Source organism: Pristis pectinata, chromosome 9 (assembly GCF_009764475.1).
Source record: "Pristis pectinata isolate sPriPec2 chromosome 9, sPriPec2.1.pri, whole genome shotgun sequence".
In the NCBI taxonomy this organism is placed as follows: domain Eukaryota; kingdom Metazoa; phylum Chordata; class Chondrichthyes; order Rhinopristiformes; family Pristidae; genus Pristis; species Pristis pectinata.
The window spans coordinates 99,106,290-99,131,219 of record NC_067413.1 but is presented as its reverse complement, the minus strand read 5'-3'; the positions used below and the strand labels follow the sequence as shown (position 1 = coordinate 99,131,219).

The window sequence follows — 24,930 nt, the reverse complement described above, 5'->3', positions numbered from 1 at the left end:
TGTTAAGGAGGATGCCATCTGTTAACAACCAGCTATTTGGGAATGTATTTGGCATTGACGTGAATGTCAAGCACTACTTAAGAGATGTGTAGCATTTCCTGTTGACTCTTTGGCAGGCTGACTTTGCCAAGACTTCAAGGCTAATGAGGTTTGTTCTTGAAATTCTCAAAAGGCATCACCTGAAAAGATTGAGTCTTGTGTATGGACAGCGATGGACCAAGTGCTGAGTGAGGGGGTGTTCACCTGATTGGACAATTACACTAAAAGAAAGGGAATCCTGTTAATCTTGCAGTTAAGATAGAATTGGGATAAGGAACAAGGAGTAGACAAGATCAGGAAGTGCAGTACCAGTTACTACAGGAGACAGGGACAAGAAAGCAGAATGCTCTGGGGATACAGGAGGCTCCTTCTCCTCTGGACAATGTCTGGAAAATATTAGCACTTGTTCCTCAGCCCCCAAATCATCGTTCAAAATGCCACATTGTGCTGGCAACCACATTCTGCGCTTTAAGTTGAAGTGGATGTAATCTTAAGATTTAAGATAGCAACGAATAAGGGTAAAAGTGGACCTTACGGGAAAGTATTAAACTGGGGGTCAGCAAACGAGGAGGGCATCAGACAGGAGCCAGGGAGACCTAATTGGGAAGAGTTGTTTTCAGGCAAATCCATACCTGACATGTCAAGGTCATAGAATCAGAGAGCAATACAGCACAGATACAGGCCCTTCAGCCCCACCAGTCCATGCTGACCACTGTGCCCACCCAGCTAGTCCCAATTTCCTGCGTTGGGCCCATATCCCTCTAAGATAAGATAAGATCTTTATTAGTCACATGTACATCGAACCACACAGTGAAATACATCTTCAGCGCAGTGATTTTTTTTTGGGGGGCAGCCCTCAAGTGTCGCCACGCTTCCAGCGCCAACATAGCACGCCCATAACTTCCTAACCCGTATGTCTTTTGGAACGTGGGAGGAAACCGGAGCACCCAGAGGAAACCCACACAGACACGGGGAGAACGTACAAACTCCTTACAGACAGTGGCCGGATTTGAACCCAGGTCGCTGGCGCTGTAAAGCATTATGCTAACCATTATGCTACCATGCCTGCCCCTCCCCTCCCCATGTACCTAGCCAAGTGCTTCTGAAATGATACTGTTGTACCTGCCTCACCCACTTCCTCTGGCAGCTCGTTCCATACACTCACCACCTTGTGTGGAAAGTTGCCCCTCAGGTCCCTTTTAAATCTTTCCCCCTCACCCTAAACCTATGCCCCCTAGTTTTGGATTCCCCTACCCTGGGGAAAAGACTGTTACCGTCCATCTTATCTCTGCCAGGAACAGAGTTCTCCTCATCCTCACCTACCACTCCACGAGCCTCCGCATCCAACGCATCATTCTCCGCAACTTCCGCCACCTCCAATGGGATCCCACTACCAGGCACATCTTCCCATCCCCCCCTCTGCTTTCCACAGGGATCGCTCTCTCCACGACTCCCTTGTCCACTCGTCCCTCCCCACAGATAACCCCCAGGCACTTATCCCTGCAACCACATCAAGTGCTACACCTGTCCCTACACCTCCTCCCTCATCACCATTCAGGGCTCCAGACAATCCTTCTAGGTGAGGCAGTGCTTCACCTGTGAATCTGAGGGTGTCATTTATTGCATCCGGTGCTCCCGGTGCGGCCTCCTGTACCTTGGTGAGACCCAACGCAGATCGGGTGACCGCTTCTTTGAGCACCTTTTCTCCGTCCGCTGCAAGAGCCAGGACCTCGCGGTGGCCACCCACTTCAATTCCACATCCCACTCCCACACTGACATGTCTGTCCACGGCCTCCTCCACTGCCACGTTGAGGCCAGGCGCAGGTTGGAGCAATAACACCTCATATTCAGCCTTGGGAGTCTCCAACCTGATGGTAACAACATCGATTTCTCTAACTTCTGGTAACCCCTCCCCTTCTTTTCTCTTCCCCCCCCCACCCCTTTGTCATCCCTTATTCCTGTGGCTCCCTTACCCCACCTTGATGACCTGCCCATCTCCTCCCCTCCCCTCCTCCGTCCTTTATTCCATGGTCCACTGCCCTCTCCTACCGGATTCCTTCTTCTTCAGCCCTTTGCCTCTTCTACCCATCACCTCTCAGTTTATTACATCTTCCCCCTCCCCCACCCACCTACCTTCCCCCTCTCACCTGGACTCACCTATCCCCTGCCAGCCTGTACTCCTCCCCCTCCCCCAACCTTCTTATTCTGGCTTCTGCTCTCTTCCTTTCCAGTCCTGATGAAGGGTCTCGGCCTGAAACATCGACTGTTTATTTCCCTCCATGGATGCTGCCTGACCTGCTGAGTTCCTCCAGCACTTTGTGTGTGTTGTTCCAGTTCCTCAGCCGCACATTCATATGACCTATCTTTCTACTTCTGACCTCACTAGCACATGACACCAGAGATCCAGTAATCCAGAGATCACTGTGCTCAAGGTCCTGGTTCTTAACTTCTTACCCAACATCCTGTACTCATTCTGCAGGACCTTGTTCTACCTGTGTCATTTGTACCAACATGTACAATGACCACTGGCCGTTCACCCTCCCCCTTGAGAATGTTCTGCAACTGCTCAGAGACGTCCTTGACCCTGGCACCAAAGAGGCAACACACCATCCTAGCGTCTCTTCTGCAGCCACAGAATCTCATGTCTGTCCCCCTCACTACTGAGTCTCCTGTCACTATCACCGTGTCTGACTGCACCCTTTCCCTCAGAGCCGGTCACAGTGCCAGAGACCTGACTGCTGCTGCTAGCCTCTGAAAGATCATCTCCCCCAACAGTATCCAAAGAGGTATACTTGTTAGTGAGGGGGACAGCCACAGGGGAACCCTGCACTGTCTGCCTACCCCCCTTACTTTTCCTGATGGCCACCCATCTATCTGAAGCCTGCACCTTGGGTGTGACCACCTCAGTAAAAGTCCCACCTATGATGCTCTCAGCATCCTAGATGATCCAGAGTAAATCCAACTCCAGCTCCAGTTCCTTGACCCGGTCTGTCAGGAGCTGCAGCTGGGTGCACTTCCCACAGATGTAGTCATCAGGGAGACTGAGGTTCCCTGACTTCCCACATCTTGCAGGAGGAGCGTTCCACTGCTCTGACTGCCATCCTGGCTACACTGAGTCAAGTGCTAATGAACAGGAAAGTAAAACCTTACCTATTCCTCACCAAAACTTCCCACTCTTACACTGCCCACTGCAAAATGCCCACTCTGCTTGGCCCTACCTTCTTTTTATTATTCTGTTATTCTTTTATTATTATTTTATATTTTATCATTCTGTTCTGTTTTATTATTCCTTCTGTTATTAGCTAATTAGCCAATGAATTAACTATTATCTAACAATTAGCTAATTTTCTTCTGTTGAAGTCTCCTGCTCTCACCCCAAGTCCTGACTCCTGCGAAATGAGAGCAAAATGAATCCCAAGGCATTCTACACATACATCAAGAGCAAGAGGATAACTAAGGAGAGAGTAGGACCACTCAAGGATAAAGGAGTGAACATGTGCTTAGAGGCAGAGGATGAGAGCAAGATCTTAAGTGAGTGCCTTGCATCAGAATTTAAAGGCCAACTGCACAGAGTTCAGGACCTGTCTGTTCCAGTTAGAAAGAAGGACGAAGATGGCAAGGTACGGGAACCTTGGATGACGAGAGAGGTAGTTAATTTAGTCAAGAAGAAGAAGGAAGCGTATCGTATGTATGGCTTAGGAAGCTGGCATCAAATAGGGTACTTGAGGACTACAGAGGAGCCAGAAGGGAACTTAGGATAGCTAGAAGAGGCCATAAACAATCCTTGGTGAACAGGATTAAAGAGAATCTCAAGGTATTCTACACATTCATCAAAAGCATAAGTAGGGAAATGGTAGGATGTGAGTAAGATCCTAAATGCGTCAGTATTCACCAAGGAGAAGGGTGTAGAGGATAGTGAGATCAGAGCGGAGCATGCTAAGATGCTAGGGCATGTCGAGATTAGGAAAGAAATTGTGTTAGGTCTCTTGAAAAACATTAAAGTGGATAAGTCCCCAGAGTCTGATGGGATATACACCAGGTTATTGAGAGAGGTGGGAGATGAGATTTCTGGGGCCTTGACCAAGATCTTTGTATCTTCATTAGTCGCAGGTGTGGTGCTGGAAGACTGGCAAGTAGCTAATGTTATTCCTTTGTTCAAGTAGGAATAATCCTGGAAATTATAGACTAGTGAGTCTCACATCAGTGGTAGGGAACCTAATGGAGAGGATTCTTAGGGGTAGGATTTATGACCATTTGGAGAAGCATGGTCTAATTGGGGACCGTCAGCATGGCTTTGTGAGAGGCAGGTCATGTCTGACTAATCTGACTGAATTTTTCGAGGAGGTGATGAAGGTGATTGATGAAAGTAGAGCAGTGGATGTTGTCTACATGGACAAGGTTCTGCATAGTAGGCTGATCCAGAAGGCTAAGGCACATGGGATCCAAGCTGAGCTGGCAAATTGGATCCAAAGTTGGCTTGGAGATAGAGGGTAATGCTTTCCTGATTGGAAGTCTGTGGCCAGTGGTGTACTGCAAGGATTGATGCTGGGACTTTTGTGGTTTGTGATATCTACTAAGACTTGGATGTGAATGTAGGTTATCTACAGCTACAACAGGATATAGGTGAACTGGAAAATTGGGCACAGCAACAGCAGATGGAATTTAATCCCAATAAGTGCAAGGTGACGCTCTTTGGGAAATCAGATAAGGAAAGGACACATAGATAAATGAAGAAACGTTGATGGACAGAAACACCTTGGGGTACAGTTGCATAGTTCCATGGAAGTGGTAACACAGGTAGACAGGTCAGTGAAGAAGGCACGTGACATACTTGCATTCATCGGCCAGGACATAGAATATAAAAGTTGCGACGTCATGTTGCAACTTTACAAAACACCGGTTAGGCTGCACTTGGAGCACTGTGTGCAGTTCTGGCTCTCACACTGTCGGAAGGATGCAGTTGGGCTGGAAAGGGTGCAGAGGAGATTCACCAGGACTTTGCCTGCATTGGAGGACTTCAGTTATGGAGAGAGACTGGACAGGCTGTTTTCCCTGGAGCAAAGGAGACTGAGGGGTTACCTGATAGGCGTATATAAAATTATGAAAGACAGTCAGAAGGATTTTCTGATTCCTCGTGGTTTGTTTCAACTTGGTTTTCTTGGTTTGGGAAGTGGTGCTCTCCTTTGGTATTACCTTATCAAAGTAAGCACTGACAAATGATTCAGCGGTGAAATGTGTAGATCTAATGTCAATGCTGGCACTTTTACACAAATCTACAACTCAGAGGCTGTATAATTCAGGCTGAAGGCCTTTTCTGATGTGGAAATAGGGGTCCTGTAATGTACTTAGGACCCAAATTGCCACCTTAGGACAATATTGTTTCACCGGCAATAGAGCAGAAGAAATCCTGAGAAGAGTTTACTTTGAACCAGCAAATTTGAGGATTTGGGGGCATAGTGGACAGCGAGGAAGGCTCTCAAAGCTTGCAAAGTGATCTGGACCAGCTGGGAAAATGGGCTGAAAAATGGCAGATGGAATTTAATGCAGACAAGTGTGAGGTGATGCACTTGGGGAGGACAAACCGGGGTAAGACTTACACAGTGAATGGTAGGGCTCTGAGGTGTGCGGTAGAACAAAGGGACCTGGGAACACAGATCCATAGTTCCTTGAAAGTGGCAGCACAAGTAGGCAGCATTGTAAACAGAACTTTTGGTACATTGGCCTTCATAAATCAGGGCATTGAGTACAGGAGTTGGGATGTTATGTTGAAGTTGTACAAGACGTTGGTGAGGTTGAATTTAGTGTATTGTGTGCAGTTCTGGTCACCTACCTACAGGAAAGATATCAATAAGTGTGAAAGAGTGCAGAGAAAGTTTACAAGGATGTTGCCGGGATTTGAGGACCTGAGTTATAGGGAAAGGTTGAATAAGGTAGGACTTTATTCCCTGGAGTGCAGGAGAATATGGGGAGATCTTATAGAGGTATACAAAATGATGAGGGGTATACATAGGGTCAATGCATGCAGGCCTTTTCCCCTCAGGTTGGGTGAGACTAGAACTAGAGGTCATAGGTTTGGGGTGAAAGGTGAAATATTTAAGGGAAATCTGAGGGGGAACTACTTCACTCAGATGGTGGTGTGAGTGTGGGATGAGCTGCCAGCGGAAGTGGTGGATGCGGGTTCAGTTGTAACAGTTAAGGGAAGTTTGGATAGATACATGGATGAGAGAGGTATGGAGGGCTATGGTTCGGGTGCAGGTAGATGGGACTAGGCAGAAAACCAGGCCGGCATGGACTGTTTCAGTGCTGTAGTGCTCTATGACTCTATGAATCAGGAGTCTTCCTGCGCTTGCCTCACCTCCTCAGGTGACCTTCCCTCCACTTTCCACCATTCAAACCAACCATCCCTGAACCCCACCAGCACACCCATCTCCAGGTCTCCACCAGATTTAGCTTCCTGCTGAAGTCCATCCAACATTGTGCAAGTAAATTTAATCCAGTTGGCTGGCACATGTCGTAGCTCTATTTATATTGGGCCCAGTCACCAAATCATCTCCAAGCTCTCCACTACTGAATCAGGCTGGGTTCACTAAAAATCAACCCGGTCTTCAAAATTGTAGGGGTGTTGCCCATTCTTTTTATTTCACATGTATGGAAAATGCTTGGGATTTCTTACTTAAATGTTAGCAGCAGGCAATCTAAATGGTGTGTCCATTTCTAAAGTGTTTTGGTGATGTCAGACAGATTAATTGCCCATTATAAAAGGTGTCTAATTTTGTATTGCATTTATTTTTGTATCATCCCTTTGACCTGCAAAAATTGTTTCACTAATGCTAGATTGTGTACTAATTCTGGTTCTTTCCTTAAACTTAGTTTTGGGACACAACGTTGCTGCGATTTGGTTGGAAGCCCTCTCATCTAGTTAAGAAGGTCATGAGTTCAACTTCCACTCCTGAGACTTGAGCACAGAATCTAGGCTGGCTCTGCAGAGCAATAACCAAAGGAATGCAATATTGTGAAGTTTTATGCTGTATTTATTCATTTCTCAGACATGTTGCCATTGCTGGCAAGGCCAGCATTTTGTTTGTCCATCCATGATTAAGCTTCGTTCTTGATCCAGAAATCTGGAGGACACCCACAATGTTGTAGGAGAATTCCAGGATTTAGACATAGTAAACAAAAATATACATGTCTTAGAGGGAAAACTACAGCTCAGCTGCTGGTTCCCATGGTTCTGCTGCCCTTGACCTACTTGATGGTGGAGGTTGTGAAGTTGGGAGGTGCCGTCAGAGCAGTCCAGGCAAGTAACACACACTGCAGCCACTCTGCGTCAATGCACTTTCGGGTGCTAGAGGATGTGCCAATCAAGCAAGCAGTCCAAGATAGAAAGTCCTGGACCCAAAACGCCAACTGTTTCACCATCCACAGATACTTCTTGAACTGGTAAATAGGTTTATTATTGTCACATGTACCGAGGTACAGTGAAAAACTTGCCTTGCATACCATTCAGACAGATCAATTCATTACACAGTGCATTGAGGTAGTACAAGGTAAAACCATAACAGAATACAGAATAAAGTGTTACAGTTACAGAGAAAGTGCAGTGCAGGTAGACAATAAGGTGCAAGGTCACAATGAGGTGGATTGTGAGGTCAAGAGTCCATCTTATCGTACCAGCGAACCATTCAATAGTCTTATAACAGCGGGATAGAAGCTGTCCTTGAGCCTGGTGGTACGTGCTTTCAGGCTTTTGTATCTTCTTCCCTATGGGAAAGGGGAGAAGGGAGAATGTCTGGGGTGGGTGGGGTCTTTGATTATGCTGGCTGCTTTACCAAGGCAGCAAGAAGGGTAGACAGAGTCCATGGAGGGGAGGCTTGTTTCCATGATGTGCTGAGCTGTGTCCATAACTGCATTTTCTTGTAGGCATGGGCAGAGCAGTTGCCATACCAAGCCGTGATGCATCTGGATAGGATGCTTTCTATGGGGGTACATCGATAAAAGTTGGCGAGGGTCGACGGGGACATGCCAAATTTCTTTAGCCTCCTGAGGAAGTAGAGGCGCTGGTGAGCTTTCTTGGCCATGGCGTCTATGTGGTTGGACCAGGACAGTGATTGCCTCTCAGGTCCCATTTAAATCTTTCCCCTTTCACCATAACCCTATACCCCCTAGCGTTGGCCTCCCCTACCCTGGGGAAAAGACTTTGACCGTCCATCTCATCCCTGCCTCTCATAATTTTAAACACTTCTACAAGGTCGCCCCTCATTCTCCTACATTCCAAGGAATAAAGACCCAGCCTGGTCAACCTCTCCCTTTAACTCAGGCCGTCTCAGTCCTGGCAACATCCTGGCAAATCTCCTCTGCGCTCTTTCCAGCTTAACCACGTCTTTCCTATAGCAAGAAAAAGATTGAAAGAAAAAGTAAAGATATCATTGTAACCGAGTTACATTTGGGAAATTGTGTATTGGCTCGTTAGATGTTAACCAATGTAAGAGCGATATGGGAAATGTATAAACGTTTGTGGTTCAGGAAATATAAAACAAGCACTAATGTCCATTGTGATCGAAATGTCGGAACATGCACCATTGCGCTGTTTCCCTTGGAGGTTTGTAATTGCTGTAAATGCAGATCATTTGATAATAGACCACCATCCTGGTAGTCACATGATTAAGACATCTTTATTAGTCACGTGTACATCCAAATGCACAATGAAATGCATCTTTGCGTCGAATGTTCTGGGGGCAGCCCGCAAGTGTCGCCATGCTTCCGGTGCCAACATAGCATGGACATCACGATAATGGAACTGCTGACTAATCATAGAATGTTACAACACTGCACAGGCCCTTTGGCCCACAATGTTGTGCTGACATTTTATCCTGCTCTAAGCTCTATCTAACCCTTCCCTTCCACATAGCCCTACATTTCTCTATCATTCATGTGTCTAAGAGTCTCTTAAATGTCCCTAATGTATCTGCCCCCACAACCTCTGCCGGCAGTGCGTTCCACGCACCCACCACTCTCTGTGTAAGAAAACTTACCCCTGACATCCCCCTTATACCTTCCTCCAATCACCTTAAAACTATGTCCCCTTGTGTTAGCCATTGTCGCCCTGGGAAAAAAGTGTGATAAAATCATAGCAAAGAATTACATTCAACAGGCTCAGAACAACTTGCCCTGAACCCAACAACCCCAACTGCGAAAGCAACTCTTCACAACAGTTTCGTTTTCTCCCTAATGGCAGGAGCAGTGTTCAAAAACAGGAAGTTCTGGAAATGTAACAACAGGTTCATGGGCAGATGTGACACGAAAACAAACAAACTGAACCACTTGAAGAAAAACACTCCGACGCTGGAGGAACTCAGCAGGCCAGGCAGCATCCGTGGAGCAAAGCAGGTGGTCAACGCTTCGGGTCAGGACCTTTCCTGACCTGCTGAGTTCCTCCAGCATCAGAGTGTTTTCCCTCTCGGTTCCAGCATCTGCAGTCCCTTGTTTCTCTGAACTAAACCACTTGGTCGCAGGCTTGCCCGAGAGGTTCCAAGCTGAGGTCCGCCGGCAGGCTACAACTGTACTTTGATTCTTTGAAAATAAAATCCGTATTGTTATTTTTTTCTCCTCTGGCTTGGTCGAGACCCTCAGCATCTCCGGAGCCTCGCTGCATGGTGCGCATCAGCGGGTCATGAAGTTAGACTGGGCGGCGGAGGACGGGTCCAAGCAACGTGTGGGAGATGCGGGAGATGGTAGGAAGTAAACAACGCGCCTGGAATCCTGCTCCAAACTTTGCTGAATGATCTGCGCCAGCTACAGGTGCACGTCTACTTGGCTCAGTGCTTGAGCAGCTGACGGGCGAGCGGCAGCACCGATGCTTGGTCTTGCTGGCAGCAGGTCTGCCCGCTCGCTGCTCTCCTTGCCCGCACCGTCCACCCGCTGCCCCCCGGCTCCCGGTATGGCTGCCCCCGGCACCGTGATCCGCCCGGCGGCCGGGGACAGCTGAGGCGAGGCAGCCGCCCAGGACCTCCGGAGAGTGGGGAGGCGGCGGACCCGCAGCTCCCGGCCATGGCGACCAGCGAGGCGGCGGCGGCGGCGGGGGAGCGGGCGGCCGGCGGCGGGCAGGGGGCGGCCGGCTCCCCGGGGTCCACGCTCAGCCAGCGGCAGTCCAAGGTACCCGGCGGAGGAGGGGGATTGGTCCAGGAGGGAGGGGGAGAGGGCAGAGGGAGGGAGGTCCCGCGGGGGGTGGGGGGGGGGGCAGAGGGAGGTCTCTGGGGGTGGGGGTGGAGGGAGAGGAGGAGGGAGGGAGGGAGGTCCCGGGGTGGGGGGAGGGAGGGAGGGAGGGAGAGAGAGTGAGGGAGGTCTCAGGGTGGGGAGAGGGAGGGGGTCTCTGGGGGGGGAGGAATGTCCCTGTGGGAAGGGAGGGAGAAGGCCCCTGTGGGGAGGGGAGAGGGAGGGAGGCCCCTGGGGAGGGGGTCCCTGGAGGGAGAGGGAGGGGGTCCCTGGAGGGAGAGGAAGGGAGGTCAATCCCTGAGGGGGAGGGAGGGAGGTCCCGGGGTGGGGGCCCCTGCGGGGTGGGTGGGTGGGGGGAGGGAGGGAGAGAGAGTGAGGGAGGTCTCAGGGTGGGGAGAGGGAGAGAGGTCTCTGGGGGGGGGGAATGTCCCTGTGGGAAGGGAGGGAGAAGGCCCCTGTGGGGAGGGGAGAGGGAGGGAGGCCCCTGGGGAGGGGGTCCCTGGAGGGAGAGGGAGGGGGTCCCTGGAGGGAGAGGGAGGGGGTCCCTGGAGGGAGAGGGAGGGAGTCCCTGGAGGGAGAGGAAGGGAGGTCAATCCCTGAGGAGGAGGGAGGGAAAGGGAGACACTGAGGAGGGACTGGGAGGTGGGAGGTGGGTCTGCGAGGGGGCCGAAGATTGACAGATGGCTGAGGGGGATTGGCCCTTGGAGGGAGGATGGTCCCCGAGGGGGGAGATAGCTGAGGGACTGAGGTCTCTCGGGGTGGGGGGAGGGTCTGTGGAGGGGGTGAAGATTGAGAGAGACGGCTGAGGGGATGATGGGAGATGGAGATACAGCTGAGGGAGGGGGGACCTCAAGGGGTTGGAGAGGGAGATGGCCAAGGGGTCAGTCTATGCAGGGGATGAGAGAAGCAGGTGATGGGTCTATAGAACGAGCTACCAGAGGAAGTGGTAGAGCTGGGTACAAGTACGTTATTACCCTTGGGCAGGTACATAGATAGGAAGGGTTGAGAGGGATCTGGGCCACAAACGCGGGCAAATGGGACTAACTGACGTAGACATCTTGGTTGGCATGGACCAGTTGGGCTGAAGGGCCTGTTTCTGTGCTGGGTGACCCTCTGACTCTATGACAGCGGAGAGGGAGCGTTGCATGAAGGGGGGAGAGGGAGACAGCTGGGGGGGATGGTCCGTTGAAGAGGATGGGGAGAGGGAGAAATGGCTGGGCAGAGGGTGCATGTGGGGGATGTGGGGAGAGAAACAGCTGGGGAGGGGGGATTGATCTGGGGAGGGGGTGGAGAGAGAGATCTACGGGAGGAAAGGTCAGTGGGGGGACGGTGACAGATGGCTGAGGGGGGGTGGCCATGAGGGGGGAGCCAACAGAGGGGGTCTGGTCTATGCATGTCTCATGGGGAATAGTGCATGGATGGGATGAGAGTGAGGGCTGGGGGGGAGGGAGATAGTCCCCAGAGGGTGTGAGAGACACGGCTGAAACTGGGTGGTCTGTGGAGGAGGTAAAGACACTTGAGGGGACACGGTGTGGGGGTGCTGGAGAGAGAGGAAGAGGGCAGGGGAGGGGAGTGGAGAGAGATAGCTGGGGGCGTATTGTCCATTGAGGGGGGTGGAGGATTAGACAGTGTGGGGTGGGGGGGAGGGTTTGCAGAGGTGGAAGGAAAAGATAGCTGAGGAGGGACATCCATGGATTGGGGGGAGAAAGATGGCTGGGGGGGGGGCAGTCCATCGAGGAAGGTGGAGAGAGGGATAAACAGTGAGGGGATGGAGTGAGACAATTGAAGGGGTGTCTGTGAACGGGGAAAGGGGGAGGGTGTGGGGGAGAGATGGTGGAGGGGGAGGGTCCTCTGTGGGGGAGAGAGAGGGCTGAGGGACAAGAATCTGACAGAAGGGCAGAGAGAGAGAGAGAGAGACGCTGAGGTGGTGGTGGAGTAGGTCCATGCAGGGGGAGTGAGGCTGCTGAGATATGGTTTGTGGGTGGGAGGAGAGAGATGTCTGAGGGGAACAGTCCATGAGAGATGGCAGAGGGGGATGGTCCTTTGTGGGAAGGGCAAAGGACAGCTGGGGGGTGGGGGGAAGATGTCTGAGGTGGGTGAGGTAGGGGCAGCTGGGATCAAGCAAATACCTTGAGTAGAGAGGGATGCAGGAGTCCACTTACGAGGGAAATCAGGAGGGCAAAAAGAGGACGTGAAGTAGTTTTGGCAGATAAGGTAAAGGAAGAATCCTGAGGGACTCTATAAATATATTAAGATCAAAAAGGTAACTAGGGAGAGAACAGGTCTTCGAAAGGATAAGTGTGATGGTCTCTGTGTGGAGCCAGGAGAGATGGGAGAGGTCTTCAATGAAAATTTCCCGTATGTAATTACAGTGGAGAAGGTTATAGAAGCTCAGGGATTCAAGGAAGAGAATAGTGATGACTTGAGCATATCCACGTTGCAAAAGTGGAGGTGCTCATGGCCTCAAGGTACATTCAGGTGGATAAATCCCCGGGGGCTGATGAAGTGTATCCTACGACATTGTGGGAAGTCAGGGAAGAAATTGCTGGAGCCTTGGCAGAGATACTTCTATCATTGTCAGCTACAGCTGAGGTACCAGAAGACTGGAGGGTGCCTAAGGTTGTGCCTTTATTTAAGAAGGGCTGCAAGGACAAGTCAGGGAACTACAGGCCAGTGACCCTAACATCAGTGGTGGGAAAGTTAATGGAGGGGATTCTGGGAAACAGGATCTACCTGCATTTGGAAAGGCAAGGACTGATTAGGGATAGTCAGCATGGCTCTGTATGTGGGGAAATCATCTCAACGACTTGACTGAGTTTTATGGAGAGGTGACCAAGAGGATTTACAAGGGCAGGTCAGTAAACATTGTCTGCATGGACTTCAGCAAGGCTTTTGACAAGGTCCTGTCTGGTAGGCTGGTTCGGAAGTTTAAATCACATGGGATCCAGGGTGAGTGAGCCGATTGGAAGTAAAATTGGCTTGGTGGAAGGAATTAGAAAGCGGTAGTGAATAGTAGTTCTTCAGATTGGAGGCCTGTGACCAGTGGTGTGCCGCAGGGATCGGTGCTGGGTCCCCTGTTGTTTATCTTCGATATTAACGGTTTGGACGAGAATGTAGTTGGTGTGCTTAGTAAATTTGCAGGTGGCACCACAATTGGAGATGTAGTGAATTGGATAGCCAGTGAAGAAGGTTATCTAAGGTTACAACAAGATCTAGATCAACTGGGAAAGTGGGCCGAGAAATGGCAGATGGGATTTAACATGGACCAATGTGATGTGTTGTACTTTGGGAAGACCTGCACAGTAAATGGCAGGGCTCTGGAGAGTGTTGTAGAGCAGAGAGACCAATGCGTACAAATACCTATTTCCCTGAAGGTGACAACACAGGTAGAAAGGATGGTGAAGAAGCATTTGGCACACTGGCCTTCAACAGTCAGGGCATCGAGTACAAGAGTTGGGACATCATGTTACATCTGTACAAGAGTTGGGACATCATGTTACATCTGTACAAGATGTTGGTGAGACTGCACTTGGAGTATTGTGTGCAGTTCTGGTTCCAGCTATAGGAAGGATGTGATTAAGTTGGAAAGGGTGCAGAAAGGATTCACAAGAATGTTACCAGGACTGGAGGGTTTGAGTTGGAAGGAGAGACTGGATAGGTTGGGGCGAAGGAGGCTGAGGGATGACCTTATAGAGGTTTACAAAGTAAAGTGATGGAGAGTACAGCACGGAAACAGGCTCTCGGTGTCTGTGCCAACCAAGGTGCCCATCTATGCTGGTCCCATTTGCCCGCGTTTGGCCCGTATCCCCCTAAATCTTTCCTGTTCATGTACCTGTCCAAGTGCCTTTTAAATGTTATTGTACCAGCCTCAACCACTGCCTCTGGCAGCTATGGGGGAGCCATGGAACAGAGCGACTGGTACTTCCCTCATCCCCACAGGGACCATCAATAAGGGCTGGGGTGAAGGCCTGTGCTGTGATGCAGAGGCATGAGGGTGCCCAGAGTGGTGGGTGTGAAAGTGAGATGTGGGAACTAATGGGCCCGCTTGGTAGGAATTTAGTCACTTATTCAAAGCAATTGTGTGAAGTAGTTGGCATGTTGGAAATATCATGAATGTGCAGCAGAGGAATTCATATTACTTTCAGCATTACTGTGTAAACTAACCTCAAGGAATGAGTTGCTACCCATTGTAGTCTCAATTTTTGTTCTATTGGATTGGGAGGCTTTATTTAACAGATAGTTTGTGTTTAACGGGTTTCTTGCATTGGAAACACAGTTTAAAATTCCCCTGTATTCCTGTGATGCAGAGTTTTCCACTGGAAGTGTCACCTCACTGGAAGTTTTTCACTGGGAGTGTATTTTTCCCAACATTTGCTGTTTTATTTTTTGACCATTGTTTATAGTGTTGGCTGAACAGGCACGGTAGCGTAGTGGTTAGTGTAATGCTTTACAGCACCAGCGACACAGACTGCGACCCGGGTTCAATTCCCGCCACTGTCTGTAAGGAGTTTGTATGTTCTCCCCGTGACTGCGTGGGTTTCCTCCGGGTGCTCCGGTTTCCTCCCACATTCCAAAGGCATACATGTTAGGAAGTTGTGGGCGTGCTATGTTGGCGCCGGAAGCGTGGTGACACTTGTGGTCTGCCCCCAGAACGCTCTACGCAAAAGATGCATTTCACTGTGTGTTTCAATGTACATGTGACTAATGAAGATATCTTATCTTAGAAAGAAATCTTAAAATTCAAATATGGTAAGTGACAGAAAATGTACACAAATCCATTTTAACTTTGTACAAGTGGTGGTCAAAGGAAAGGCTAATTAGGGACCTAAAATTTGGGTGGCGCAGTGGCTTAGTGGGTAGGGCCTCACAGCTCCAGGGACCTTAGTTTGATCCTGACCACGGAGGCTGTCTGTGTGGAGTTTACACTTTCTCTCAGTGACTGCAGGGTTTCCCCTGGTGTTCCGGTTTCTCCCAAAGAAACGTTGGTTGTTAAGTTCATTGACTACCTTGAATTACTCCTAGTGTGGCTGAGTGGTCAGGGAATCGGGGTGGTGTTGATTGGCATGTTGAGAGTTTAGGGAGATGGAGTTGCTCTGAGAACCGGCATAGAACGTAGAACAGTGCAGGGATAGGCTCTTTGGCCCACGTTGTCTGTGTTGACCATGATGCCAATTTTAACTGTACATCTGCCCACACATAGTTAGTCATTGCTATACAACACGGAAAACAGGCCCTTTGGCCAACTTCTTTATGCCAACCGAGTTGCCTTACTGAGCAGCCCCATTTGTCTGTGTTTGTCCCATATCTCTCTGAACCTTTCCTATCCACGTACCTATCCAACTGTCTTTTAAATGTAGTAATTATACCTGCCTCTACCACTTCCTATTGCAGCTTGTACTCACCGCCCTCTGTGTGGGCCTCAGGGCCCTTTTAAATCTTTCCCCTCTCAATGCACTCTAGTTTTGTACTGCCCTACCCTGGGGAAAAATCTGTGACGCTCATGATTTTATAAACCTCTAAGTTCACTCCTCAGCCTTGTAGGCTTCAGGGAGAAAAGCCCCAGCCTATCCAGCGGCTCCTTGTAACTCCAAGCCTCCAGTCCTAGTAACATCCTCATGAATCTTTTTTGCACCATTTCCAGTTTAATGACATCCCTCCTACAGCAGGGCGACCAGAACTGTACGCAATTCTCCAAACGTGCCCTTAACAACGTCTTGCACAGCTGTATCATGACGTCCCAACTCCTGTACTCAATATTCTGACCAATAAAGGCAAGTGTGCCAAACAACTTCTTCACCACCCTGTCTATCTGTGTTGCCACTTTCAAGGAACCATGTACTTGCACCCCTAGGTCTCTCTGTTCTACAACACTCCCCAGGGCCCTAATACTTACTGTGTGGGTCCTGCCCTGGTTTCGTACAAGCATGCAACACCTTGTATCTATCTGAAAAAAACTCTTATCAGTGTTCACACTTGTCTGAGTTAAATGCCACCTGCCACTCTTCAGCCCACTGGCCCTGTCGATCAAGGACCTGTTGTAATCCCAGATAACCACCTTCACTGTCCATTATACCACCAGTTTTACTGTCATCTCCAGACTTACTAACCATGCCACCTATGTTCTCATCCAAATTGTTAATATAAATAACGAACAACAGCGGATCCAGCATTGATTCCTGTGGCACGCCGCTGGTCACAGGCCTCTAGTCTGATAAACAACCCTCTACCACAACCCTGTATCTCCTACCATCAAGCCAACTTTTACCCCAATTGGCTAGTTGGCCCTGGATCCCATGTGATGTAACCTTCCGGACCAGCCTACCTTGTGGTACGTTCCATCCCCTGCTTGTCCAAGTCTCTGCTAAATGGTTCTTAAAGTTTGTTATCACATCTGCTTCCACCACCTCCCTGGGCAGTGTGTTCCAGCGACCTACCACTCTCTTTGTAAAACAAAACCTCTGCTTTACACTTTCCCTGTTTCACCTTAAGCTGTGCCCTCTCGTATTTGACACTTCTACTTTAGGGGGGAGAAGACTTTACGCTATCTATGCCTCTCATAAGTTTATAAACTTCTATCAAGTCTCCCCTCAGCTTCCGACACTTCAGCAAAAACAATCCAATCTCTCCTTATAGTTAATACTCTCTAATTCAGGCAAAAAATCATGGTGAACCTCTTCTGCGCCCTCTCCAAAGCCTCCACATCCTTCCTGTAATGTAGAAACCACAACTTCACACAATATTCCAAATGTGGCTGAACCAAAGTTTTATACAGCTGCAACATGACTTTTCTACTGAATCCCCGGAGCAGTGAGGGTAAATACACCATATGCCTTCTTTACCATCCTATCTACTTGTGTTGTTACTTTCAGGGAGCTCTGGACTTGCATTCCCAGATCCCTGGGATCCATTCAAATGGTCCTGCCATTTACTGTATACTTTCCTCTTGCATTTGACCTCCCAAGCTCCATACGCCATTTCTCTGTCCTTATTTCCAAATTGTCTATATCCTGCTGAATCAGTTGACAACCTTCCTCACTGTCCACAACTCTGCCAATTGTTGTGTCATCTGCAAACTTACTAATCAGCCCACCTATATTTTCGTCAGAGGTCCCAGCATTGATCCTTGTGGAACACCACTGGTCACAGACCTCCAGTTAAAATAACACCCCTCCACTACTCCCTTCTGTTTTCCATAACCAAGCCAATTTTGAATCCAATCCACCAAATTTCCATGGATCTCATACATCTTAATCTTCTGGACTAGCCTACTGTGAGGAACCTTGTCGGCTGCTTACTGATGTTCATGTATACAACCTCCACTGCCCGACACTCATGAATCAAGGTCTTTCACTGGTTGGATTATCCACATACTATGTCAAGAAATCCTGGGTGCATCTAAAAAATTCTGCTCCATCTAAACCTCTGACAGCAAAGGCATCCCAGTCAATATTGGGGAAATTAAAGTCGCCCACTACAACTACTCTGTTGCTTTGACATCTTTCCATAATCAGCCAACATATCTGTTCCTCTGCCTACTGCTGGCTATTGGGAGGCCTAGAGTATAACCCCATTGTTGCGATAGCACCTTTCTTATTCTGAGCTCTGCCCATGTGGCTTCACTAGATGAGCCCTCCAGAATGTCCTCTCTAAGTGCTGCTGTGACATTCTCTCTGATTAGTAGTGCAATTCTCCACCACTTTTACATCTCTGTCTATTGAGTCTGAAACATCTGAATCCTGGAACATTGAGCTGCCAGTCCTACCCTTCTCTCAGACATGTTCCTATAATGGCCACAACATTGTAGTTCCATAAATTCCAGACCCTAAATTCATTGGCTTTACCCACAATACTCCTTGCATTGAAATAAATACACGTCCACTCATTAGCCCTACTTGGCCTTGCCTGGTCTTCCTTTCAGACCTAGTTTAGCTAGCCTCTACCTTCCCCCCAATCCCTCCACTTGCTGACCTACTGCTCTGGTTCCCATCCCCCCGCCACGCTCATTTAAATCGTCCCGAGTAGCACCAGCAAACCTCCTTGCGAGGACATTGGTCCCTCTCCAGTTCAGGTGCAACCCATCTTCCTTCTACAGGTCCCACCTGCCCTGGAAGAGAGCTCAATGATCCAGTTACCTGAAGGCCTACCCCTCCTGCACCACATTGGACTGTACTACCTTCCCATTTCTTGCCTCGCTGGCACAAGGCACAGGGAGTAATCTTGAGATTACAACCCTGGAGGTCCTGCTTTATAACTTCCTGACTAACTCCCTAAATTCTCTTTGCAGGGCCTCATCTCTCTTCCTGTCCATGTCATTAACACCAGTAAGGATCACGAGCTCTGGCTGCTCACCCTCCCCTTTCAGAATGCCCTGTGCCCGCTCAGAGACGCCCTTGACCCTGGCACCAGGGAGGCAACACACCATCCGGGAGTTTCGCTGGCAGCCACGAAAACACCCGTCTGTGCCTCTGACCCTACCTTGCTGAACAACAAAGCCAGTCATGGTGCCACTGATGTGGATGCTGCTGTCATTTTCTCCTAAGGGGCTCCCCCCCCCCCCACCCCATTTAAGAGGGGAGCAGCCACAGGAGACCCCTGCACTACCTGCCTGCCCCTCCGTACTCATCTGTCTGACTGAGCCTTTGGTGTGACCACCTCCCTGAAGCTCCTGTCTATAACACTCTCTGCCATCTGTCTGCTGCTCAGTTAGTCCAACAGCCGCTCCAACCAATCCATGCAGACGTACTCGTCAGGGACATTTGACCCCTCCCTGATCTCCATCTCGCAGGAGGAGCATACCACCTCACTGGCTACCATGATTGCCCCTTTTAACAACTAGTTGAATCAAGAAAAGGGAAAGGAACAACTTTGCCTTGTTACTGCTCGCCCTTCTCACAGAAGCCCCGAGGTTCACCAAAGCCTGCACAGCAGCACTTTTCAACATAGTTGCTCCAAAATGGCTGCTGCAGATCTTGCCTCCCTCGTAGTCACTGCAACTTCGACACCTTTTAAATGGTCATTGCTGCTCCTCCTCCCCTCGTGGCCTCACAGTAAGAAAATAGTAGGTTTGACAGGCAGAATGGCCTCCTATGTTGTAACAAAGTGTAAAAGGTGGTCTTGTTGATGCAGAGGGCTGCAACCTGAGGACGTTGTATCTGTCTTCACAAAAAGAGACAAACATAGTGCAAGGAGAGGCAATTCATTATTACTACTGGTTTGGATTGAATGCATCCTCCTGACATATAAGAAGATTATAAACTTTACAATCCCTAATTTTAGAAAAGATAAGAACAGAATTAAGGAATTTTGAAATGGCTGCTTTAGGAGACTGTCATATGTGTTTGACCGTGATGTTGGAAACCATGAAGCAATAAAGGTTTTACGACAAAGGAAGCAGCAATAGTTTGAACGCAGACAAGAAGATCGTGCTCCCCGATGAATGTGATTATCAGGCACTATGGAAAGAAAGAATCCCAAGTCAAAGTAGGGAACAACAATTGAGAACTAGAAAGTGCACAAAGCCAGTCAAGCACAGGGTAGGGCAGAGGACAGAAGTTGCAACATTCACAGTACTCCAAAAGCCACAGTGTCCTCTGGACCGACTTGACTTAAGAATAATAAAAACAGGAATTGCATATGCACAAATCTTTGAGGGTGGCGGGACAAATTGAGAAGGCTGTTTAAAAGGGCATTTGAAATCCTTGGCTATATCAGCAGGAGTATAAGATTAAGATGAGGTTTCAATATTTCTTTATTAGTCACACATACATTGAAACACACAGTGAAATGCATCTTTTGCGTCGAGTGTGCTGGGGCCAGCCCGCAGTGTCGCCACGCTTCCGGTGCCAACATAGCATGCCCACAACTTCCTAACCCGTACATCTTTGGAATGTGGGAGGAAACCCACGCAGACACGGGGAGAACGTACAAACTCCTTACAGACAGTGGCCGGAATTGAACGTGGGTCGCTGGTGCTGTAATCGTGTTACGCTAACCGCTACATCATTTGTCAAATATTAGTTAGGCTTCTACTTCTCCATTGTTGTTTATCATCTATATGAATGATTTAGATGATAATGTGGTAAACTGGATCAGCAAATATACAGATAACACCAAGATTGGGGGCATAGTGGACAGCGAGGAAGGCTATCAAAGCTTGCAGCGTGACCTTGACCAACTAGGTAAATGCGCTGAAAAATGGCAGATGGAATTTAATGCAGACAAGTGTGAGGTGATGCACTTTGGGAGGACAGACCAGGGTAGGACTTACACAGTGAATGGTAGGGCTCTGAGGTGTGCAGTAGAACAAAGGGACCTGGGAATAAAGGTCCATAGTTCCTTGAAAGTGGCGTCACAGGTGGATAGGGTCGTAAAGAGAGCTTTTGGCACTTTGACCTTCACAAATCATGGCATTGAGTACAGGAGTTGGGATGTTATGTTGAAGTTGTACAAGATGCTGCTGAGGCTGAATTTAGAGTATTGTGTGCAGTTCTGGTCACCTACCTACAGGAAAGATGTCAATAAGCTTGAAAGAGTGCAGAGAAAATTTACACAGATGTTGCCGGGACTTGAGGACCTGAGTTACAGGGAAAGGTTGAATAGGTTAGGACTTTATTCCCTAGAGCGCAGGAGAATGAGGGAAGATCTTATATACAAAAATATGAGGGGTATAGATAGGGTGAACGCATGCAGGCTTTTTCCCCTCAGATTGGGTGAGACTAGAACTAGAGGTCATAGGTTTAGGGTGAAAGGTGAAATATTTAAGGGGAAACTTCTTCACTCAGAGGGTGATGCAATTATGGAACGAGCTGCCAATGGAAGTGGTAGATGTGGGTTCAATTGCAATATTTAAGAGAAGTTTGGATAGGTACATGGATGGGAGGGGTTTGGAGGGATATGGTCCAGGTGCAGGTAGATGGAATTAGGTAGGTGATCAGGCAGCATGGACTAGATGGGTTGAAGGATCTGTTTTTGTCCTGTAGTGCTCTATGACTCTATGGAGAATTGTGCACAATTCTGAGCAACACATTTCAAGAAGAATATTAAAAGGTTGGAGAGGGTTAACTGGAATGGTACCTTGGCTTGAGCCACATGAATGATGTGGTGAGACTGAAAAGTTGGAGCTTTTATTTTCGAGCCATCAAGATTAAGAGGAGCTTTGATGGAGATGTTCAAAATGATGAATGATTTTGATCGATTAAATTAAGCCCTGCATTCCCAGGTGTTGTTTCCAAGTGTTGCTAATCAGACAATGAAGGTTTACAATTGGCAAGAGAGCCAGATGTGACAGAACCATTGCGAAACCATTCCTTTTACGTACGGCACAGAAATGGGCCCTTTCAGCCTGTTCTATCTATGCCTATCTACGCTAATCCCATTTGCCTGCATTAGGCCCATAACCCTCCATGCTTTTCATATACAAATGCCTCTTAAACATTGTAATTGTATCTACCTCCACCAGCATTGGCAGCTCATTCTAGATAACCACCGCCCTCTGTGTACAAAACCTACCCCTCAGATCTCCTTCAAATTTCTCCCCTCTCACCTTACACCTGAACCCTCTAGTTCTGGGGGGGGGGGGGCGGGGAGGGGGGAGGAATCTCTGACTAGCTATTGTATCTATGTATTTCATAATTTTATAAATGCTACAAGACCACCCCTCAGCCTTGTACATTCCAGTGGGCACAAACCCAGCCTGTCCAATCTATCCCCTTAACCACAGCCCTCCATTCCTGGTGAATCTCTATTGCTGTCACATCCCGTACTGTGGCAACCAGAGCTGTACAATAATGCTCTAAGTGCAGTCAAACCAATGTGTTATACAGCTGCAACGTGACATCCCAACTTTTATACTCAATATCTCAGCCTATGAAGGCATACATACAAAATGCCGCCTTCTCCACCCTATCCACCTGTGTCTCCATTTTCAGGGAGCTGTGGACCTGCATTTCCAGGTCCGAAGGTGTCTGCCATTTACTCCATATGTCCTCCCAGAATTTGACTTTGCAAAGTGTATTACCTCGCACTTGGCTGCATTAAGTTCCATCTGCCATTCCCCCACCCAACTTTTCAGCTGATTTATGTCCCACTGTGTCTTTAGACAACCTTTTACACCATCTACAACTCTGCCAATTTTTGTGTAATTTGCATAATTACTAATCAGCCCATCTACGTTCTCATCCAAGTCATTTATATATTGTATTACAAACAACAAATATCCCAGCAGTGATCCTTGTTGTTACACTTACCCCACTCGTTACAAATTTCCAGTCAGAAAATGCACCTACGCTCTGCCTCTTACCACCAAGCCAATTGTGGATCCAATTTGCCAACACACCTGGGTTTCCTTAATCTTCTGGACCAGCCTATCATGTGGGACCTTCTCTAAATGAAATCCATGTAAACCACTTCCACAGCTCTACCTTCATCAGTTTTCTTGGTTACCTCTCAAAAAAAAACTCCATCAAATTTGTGAGACGTGATCTCCCCTGCACAAAACATGGTGATTCCTACTAATCAGTCCCTGCCTTTTCAAGTTATTATGATCTTAAATATACTATCTGAAAGATTGGTAGAAATGGATTTAATAATAATATTTAAAAGGGGCTCTGATGAAAAGTTGGAGACAAAGCAAGGAAATGTTTTTAATTGCACAGCTTGACTTAGGAGCTGGCACGCTGTTCTTTTCTGCAAAATGAAAACTTTAAGCCATGAGGATATCATAACATGTTTAGCAATTTTTTTGCCGGGGGGGGGGAAGGGAGAGAGATGTTGAGAGGAAAAGTGATAAAATTAAATTTGTGTGGAGGAACTGAAGAATTGTATGTGGACCCATTATTCTGTGTTTTTTCCGTTGGCTAGTGAAAATGCCAGCAACTTTTCTACACCGAACATTAATCGTTATTCAGCAGGTAACAAGCCAACTGAATATTTAAGTAAATGTCAGAAGTCAAAGCAAAACAAAACTGCATTTGCTGGAAATCTGAAATAAAACCGGAAGGTGCAGTAGATGGTCAGCAGATTGGGCAGCATCCGTGGAGAGAGAAAGATTGCTGTTCAACAGAACGAGGAAAAGTTGGAAATATAAAGAAGTTAGAAGCATGTTTTGAGCTGCAGAGAAAGGGGAAAGGTGGAGAGAGAAAGAGAGTGTCTGTAGATTGAATGACACAATCTCTGTGCCAGCCAGTCTCACCACTCTATCACGTTCTCCTCCCCTCTCGCCCCTTCTTTCCAATGTAAAACATGCCTGATTTCTAAACAGGAACATTAACTGTATTTCTCTCTCCACAGACTTTGACTGACCTGCAGAGAATGTGAAAGGCTTGTTGCTCAAGCTGAGGAGTGCACAAATTCTCTGAGACTGGCTGACCAAATGCACAAAAAAATGGCCAGCTTACAGGATGGGGCACCACAGGGACCTATGAACTGTGATATGGAGAAATTAACATTGTAATAACCTGGCAGCAATGTCTAACTTCTGAAAGTGAAGATCCACAGCCAAAACAAAAACACCCTTCCAAACACTTGCAGGATAAGGCAGCTTTCGTGAAAAGTCACTTTGGGCATCAATCCTGTCTCTGAACATTGTGAACTTAGTGTTACAAGGAAGGATTTTGTTGGACTTGCATGTATGGCTTAAAGTTAGTGCACTAAGTTAAGGCAGTATATTGGTGTCCAGTAGCAGTGTAGAAGTTGGATGAATAAATTGGTATTCTGAGGTATTTTTCTCCCTTCATAAGAGATAAGTAATGTTGAGGAAAAAAATAAGCAAGTTCTAATATTGTGTAATTTTGGAAAAATGTGCTTTAATAATCAATTAAGTTAGAGGTAAGCCTTTCAGAAGCATGTATTTTTTTCCACACAAAAGGCTTGGATCATTTTCTCCAAAACACTGAATGATTATGGAATTAAAGCTGTCAAAATGCAATAGATATTTATTAGGAAAGACTATCCAAAGATATAAAGTATAACTAATCAAATTAAAGAACCACAGATCGGAAGGCAGAAACACACACAAACATTATGTTCAGAAGCAAAGCTGGCAAACATGTACAGACTGTTAAGAACATAATGGGCTGGATCAAGTTGGAGTTGGTTCATGCCTACCCAGATTTACCAGATGAGCTGATTCTCCACCCCTGGAATCAAGTGGCAATGTTCACTGAGACCTCAGAGGTGGCTGGGCCTCAGGCTGGCTTACTGTGTGACCTCTTCCCTGGAACACCCTGTTGGCCTTTGAAGACAAAGCGAGGAGACATTGTTAACAGGTTTTAAAGTGCTTCTGAAATTCAAATACCACTTGTTTATTTTCACTTATTTAAAATGTTTAATGAGTTGTATATAAGTTGAATATTTTTTTTAAATGTATAAACTCATTAAAACGTTAAAATAAGTAAAGAGTAACTTGGCTTTTACCTCCTCGTCTTTAGATCAGGGATCCCCATTCAACTGATTGTGGACTCCTTGTACTCAGTACAATCAAGCTCTGCCATTCAACTCCTTGTACTTTGGCATTTATCACTTGGCTCATCCCAGGCTTGTGGCAGGACCCTGAGTCTGTCACTTATCTACTTAGGAGTGGCTAAGTGCTGATGGCTTCGAGGGAAACCAGCCACAATCAAGATATTCACGGGAAGAAGGAACTTGACCACCATCGATCCACTCAGGAAGAAAGAAAAGCGA

General features: G+C 47.8%; 1 protein-coding gene across 1 annotated transcript in view; it reads left to right on the top strand.

Moving 5' to 3' along the window:
- Nucleotides 1–9,794: 9,794 nt before the first annotated feature.
- Nucleotides 9,795–24,930, top strand: part of stac (SH3 and cysteine rich domain) — a 94,454-nt gene continuing 79,318 nt past the window's right edge. The window contains exon 1 of the mRNA XM_052023507.1: nt 9,795–10,191. Coding sequence (XP_051879467.1) covers nt 10,087–10,191 — 105 coding nt within the window. The 5' untranslated portion in view covers nt 9,795–10,086. The remainder of the gene's footprint in view (nt 10,192–24,930) is intronic.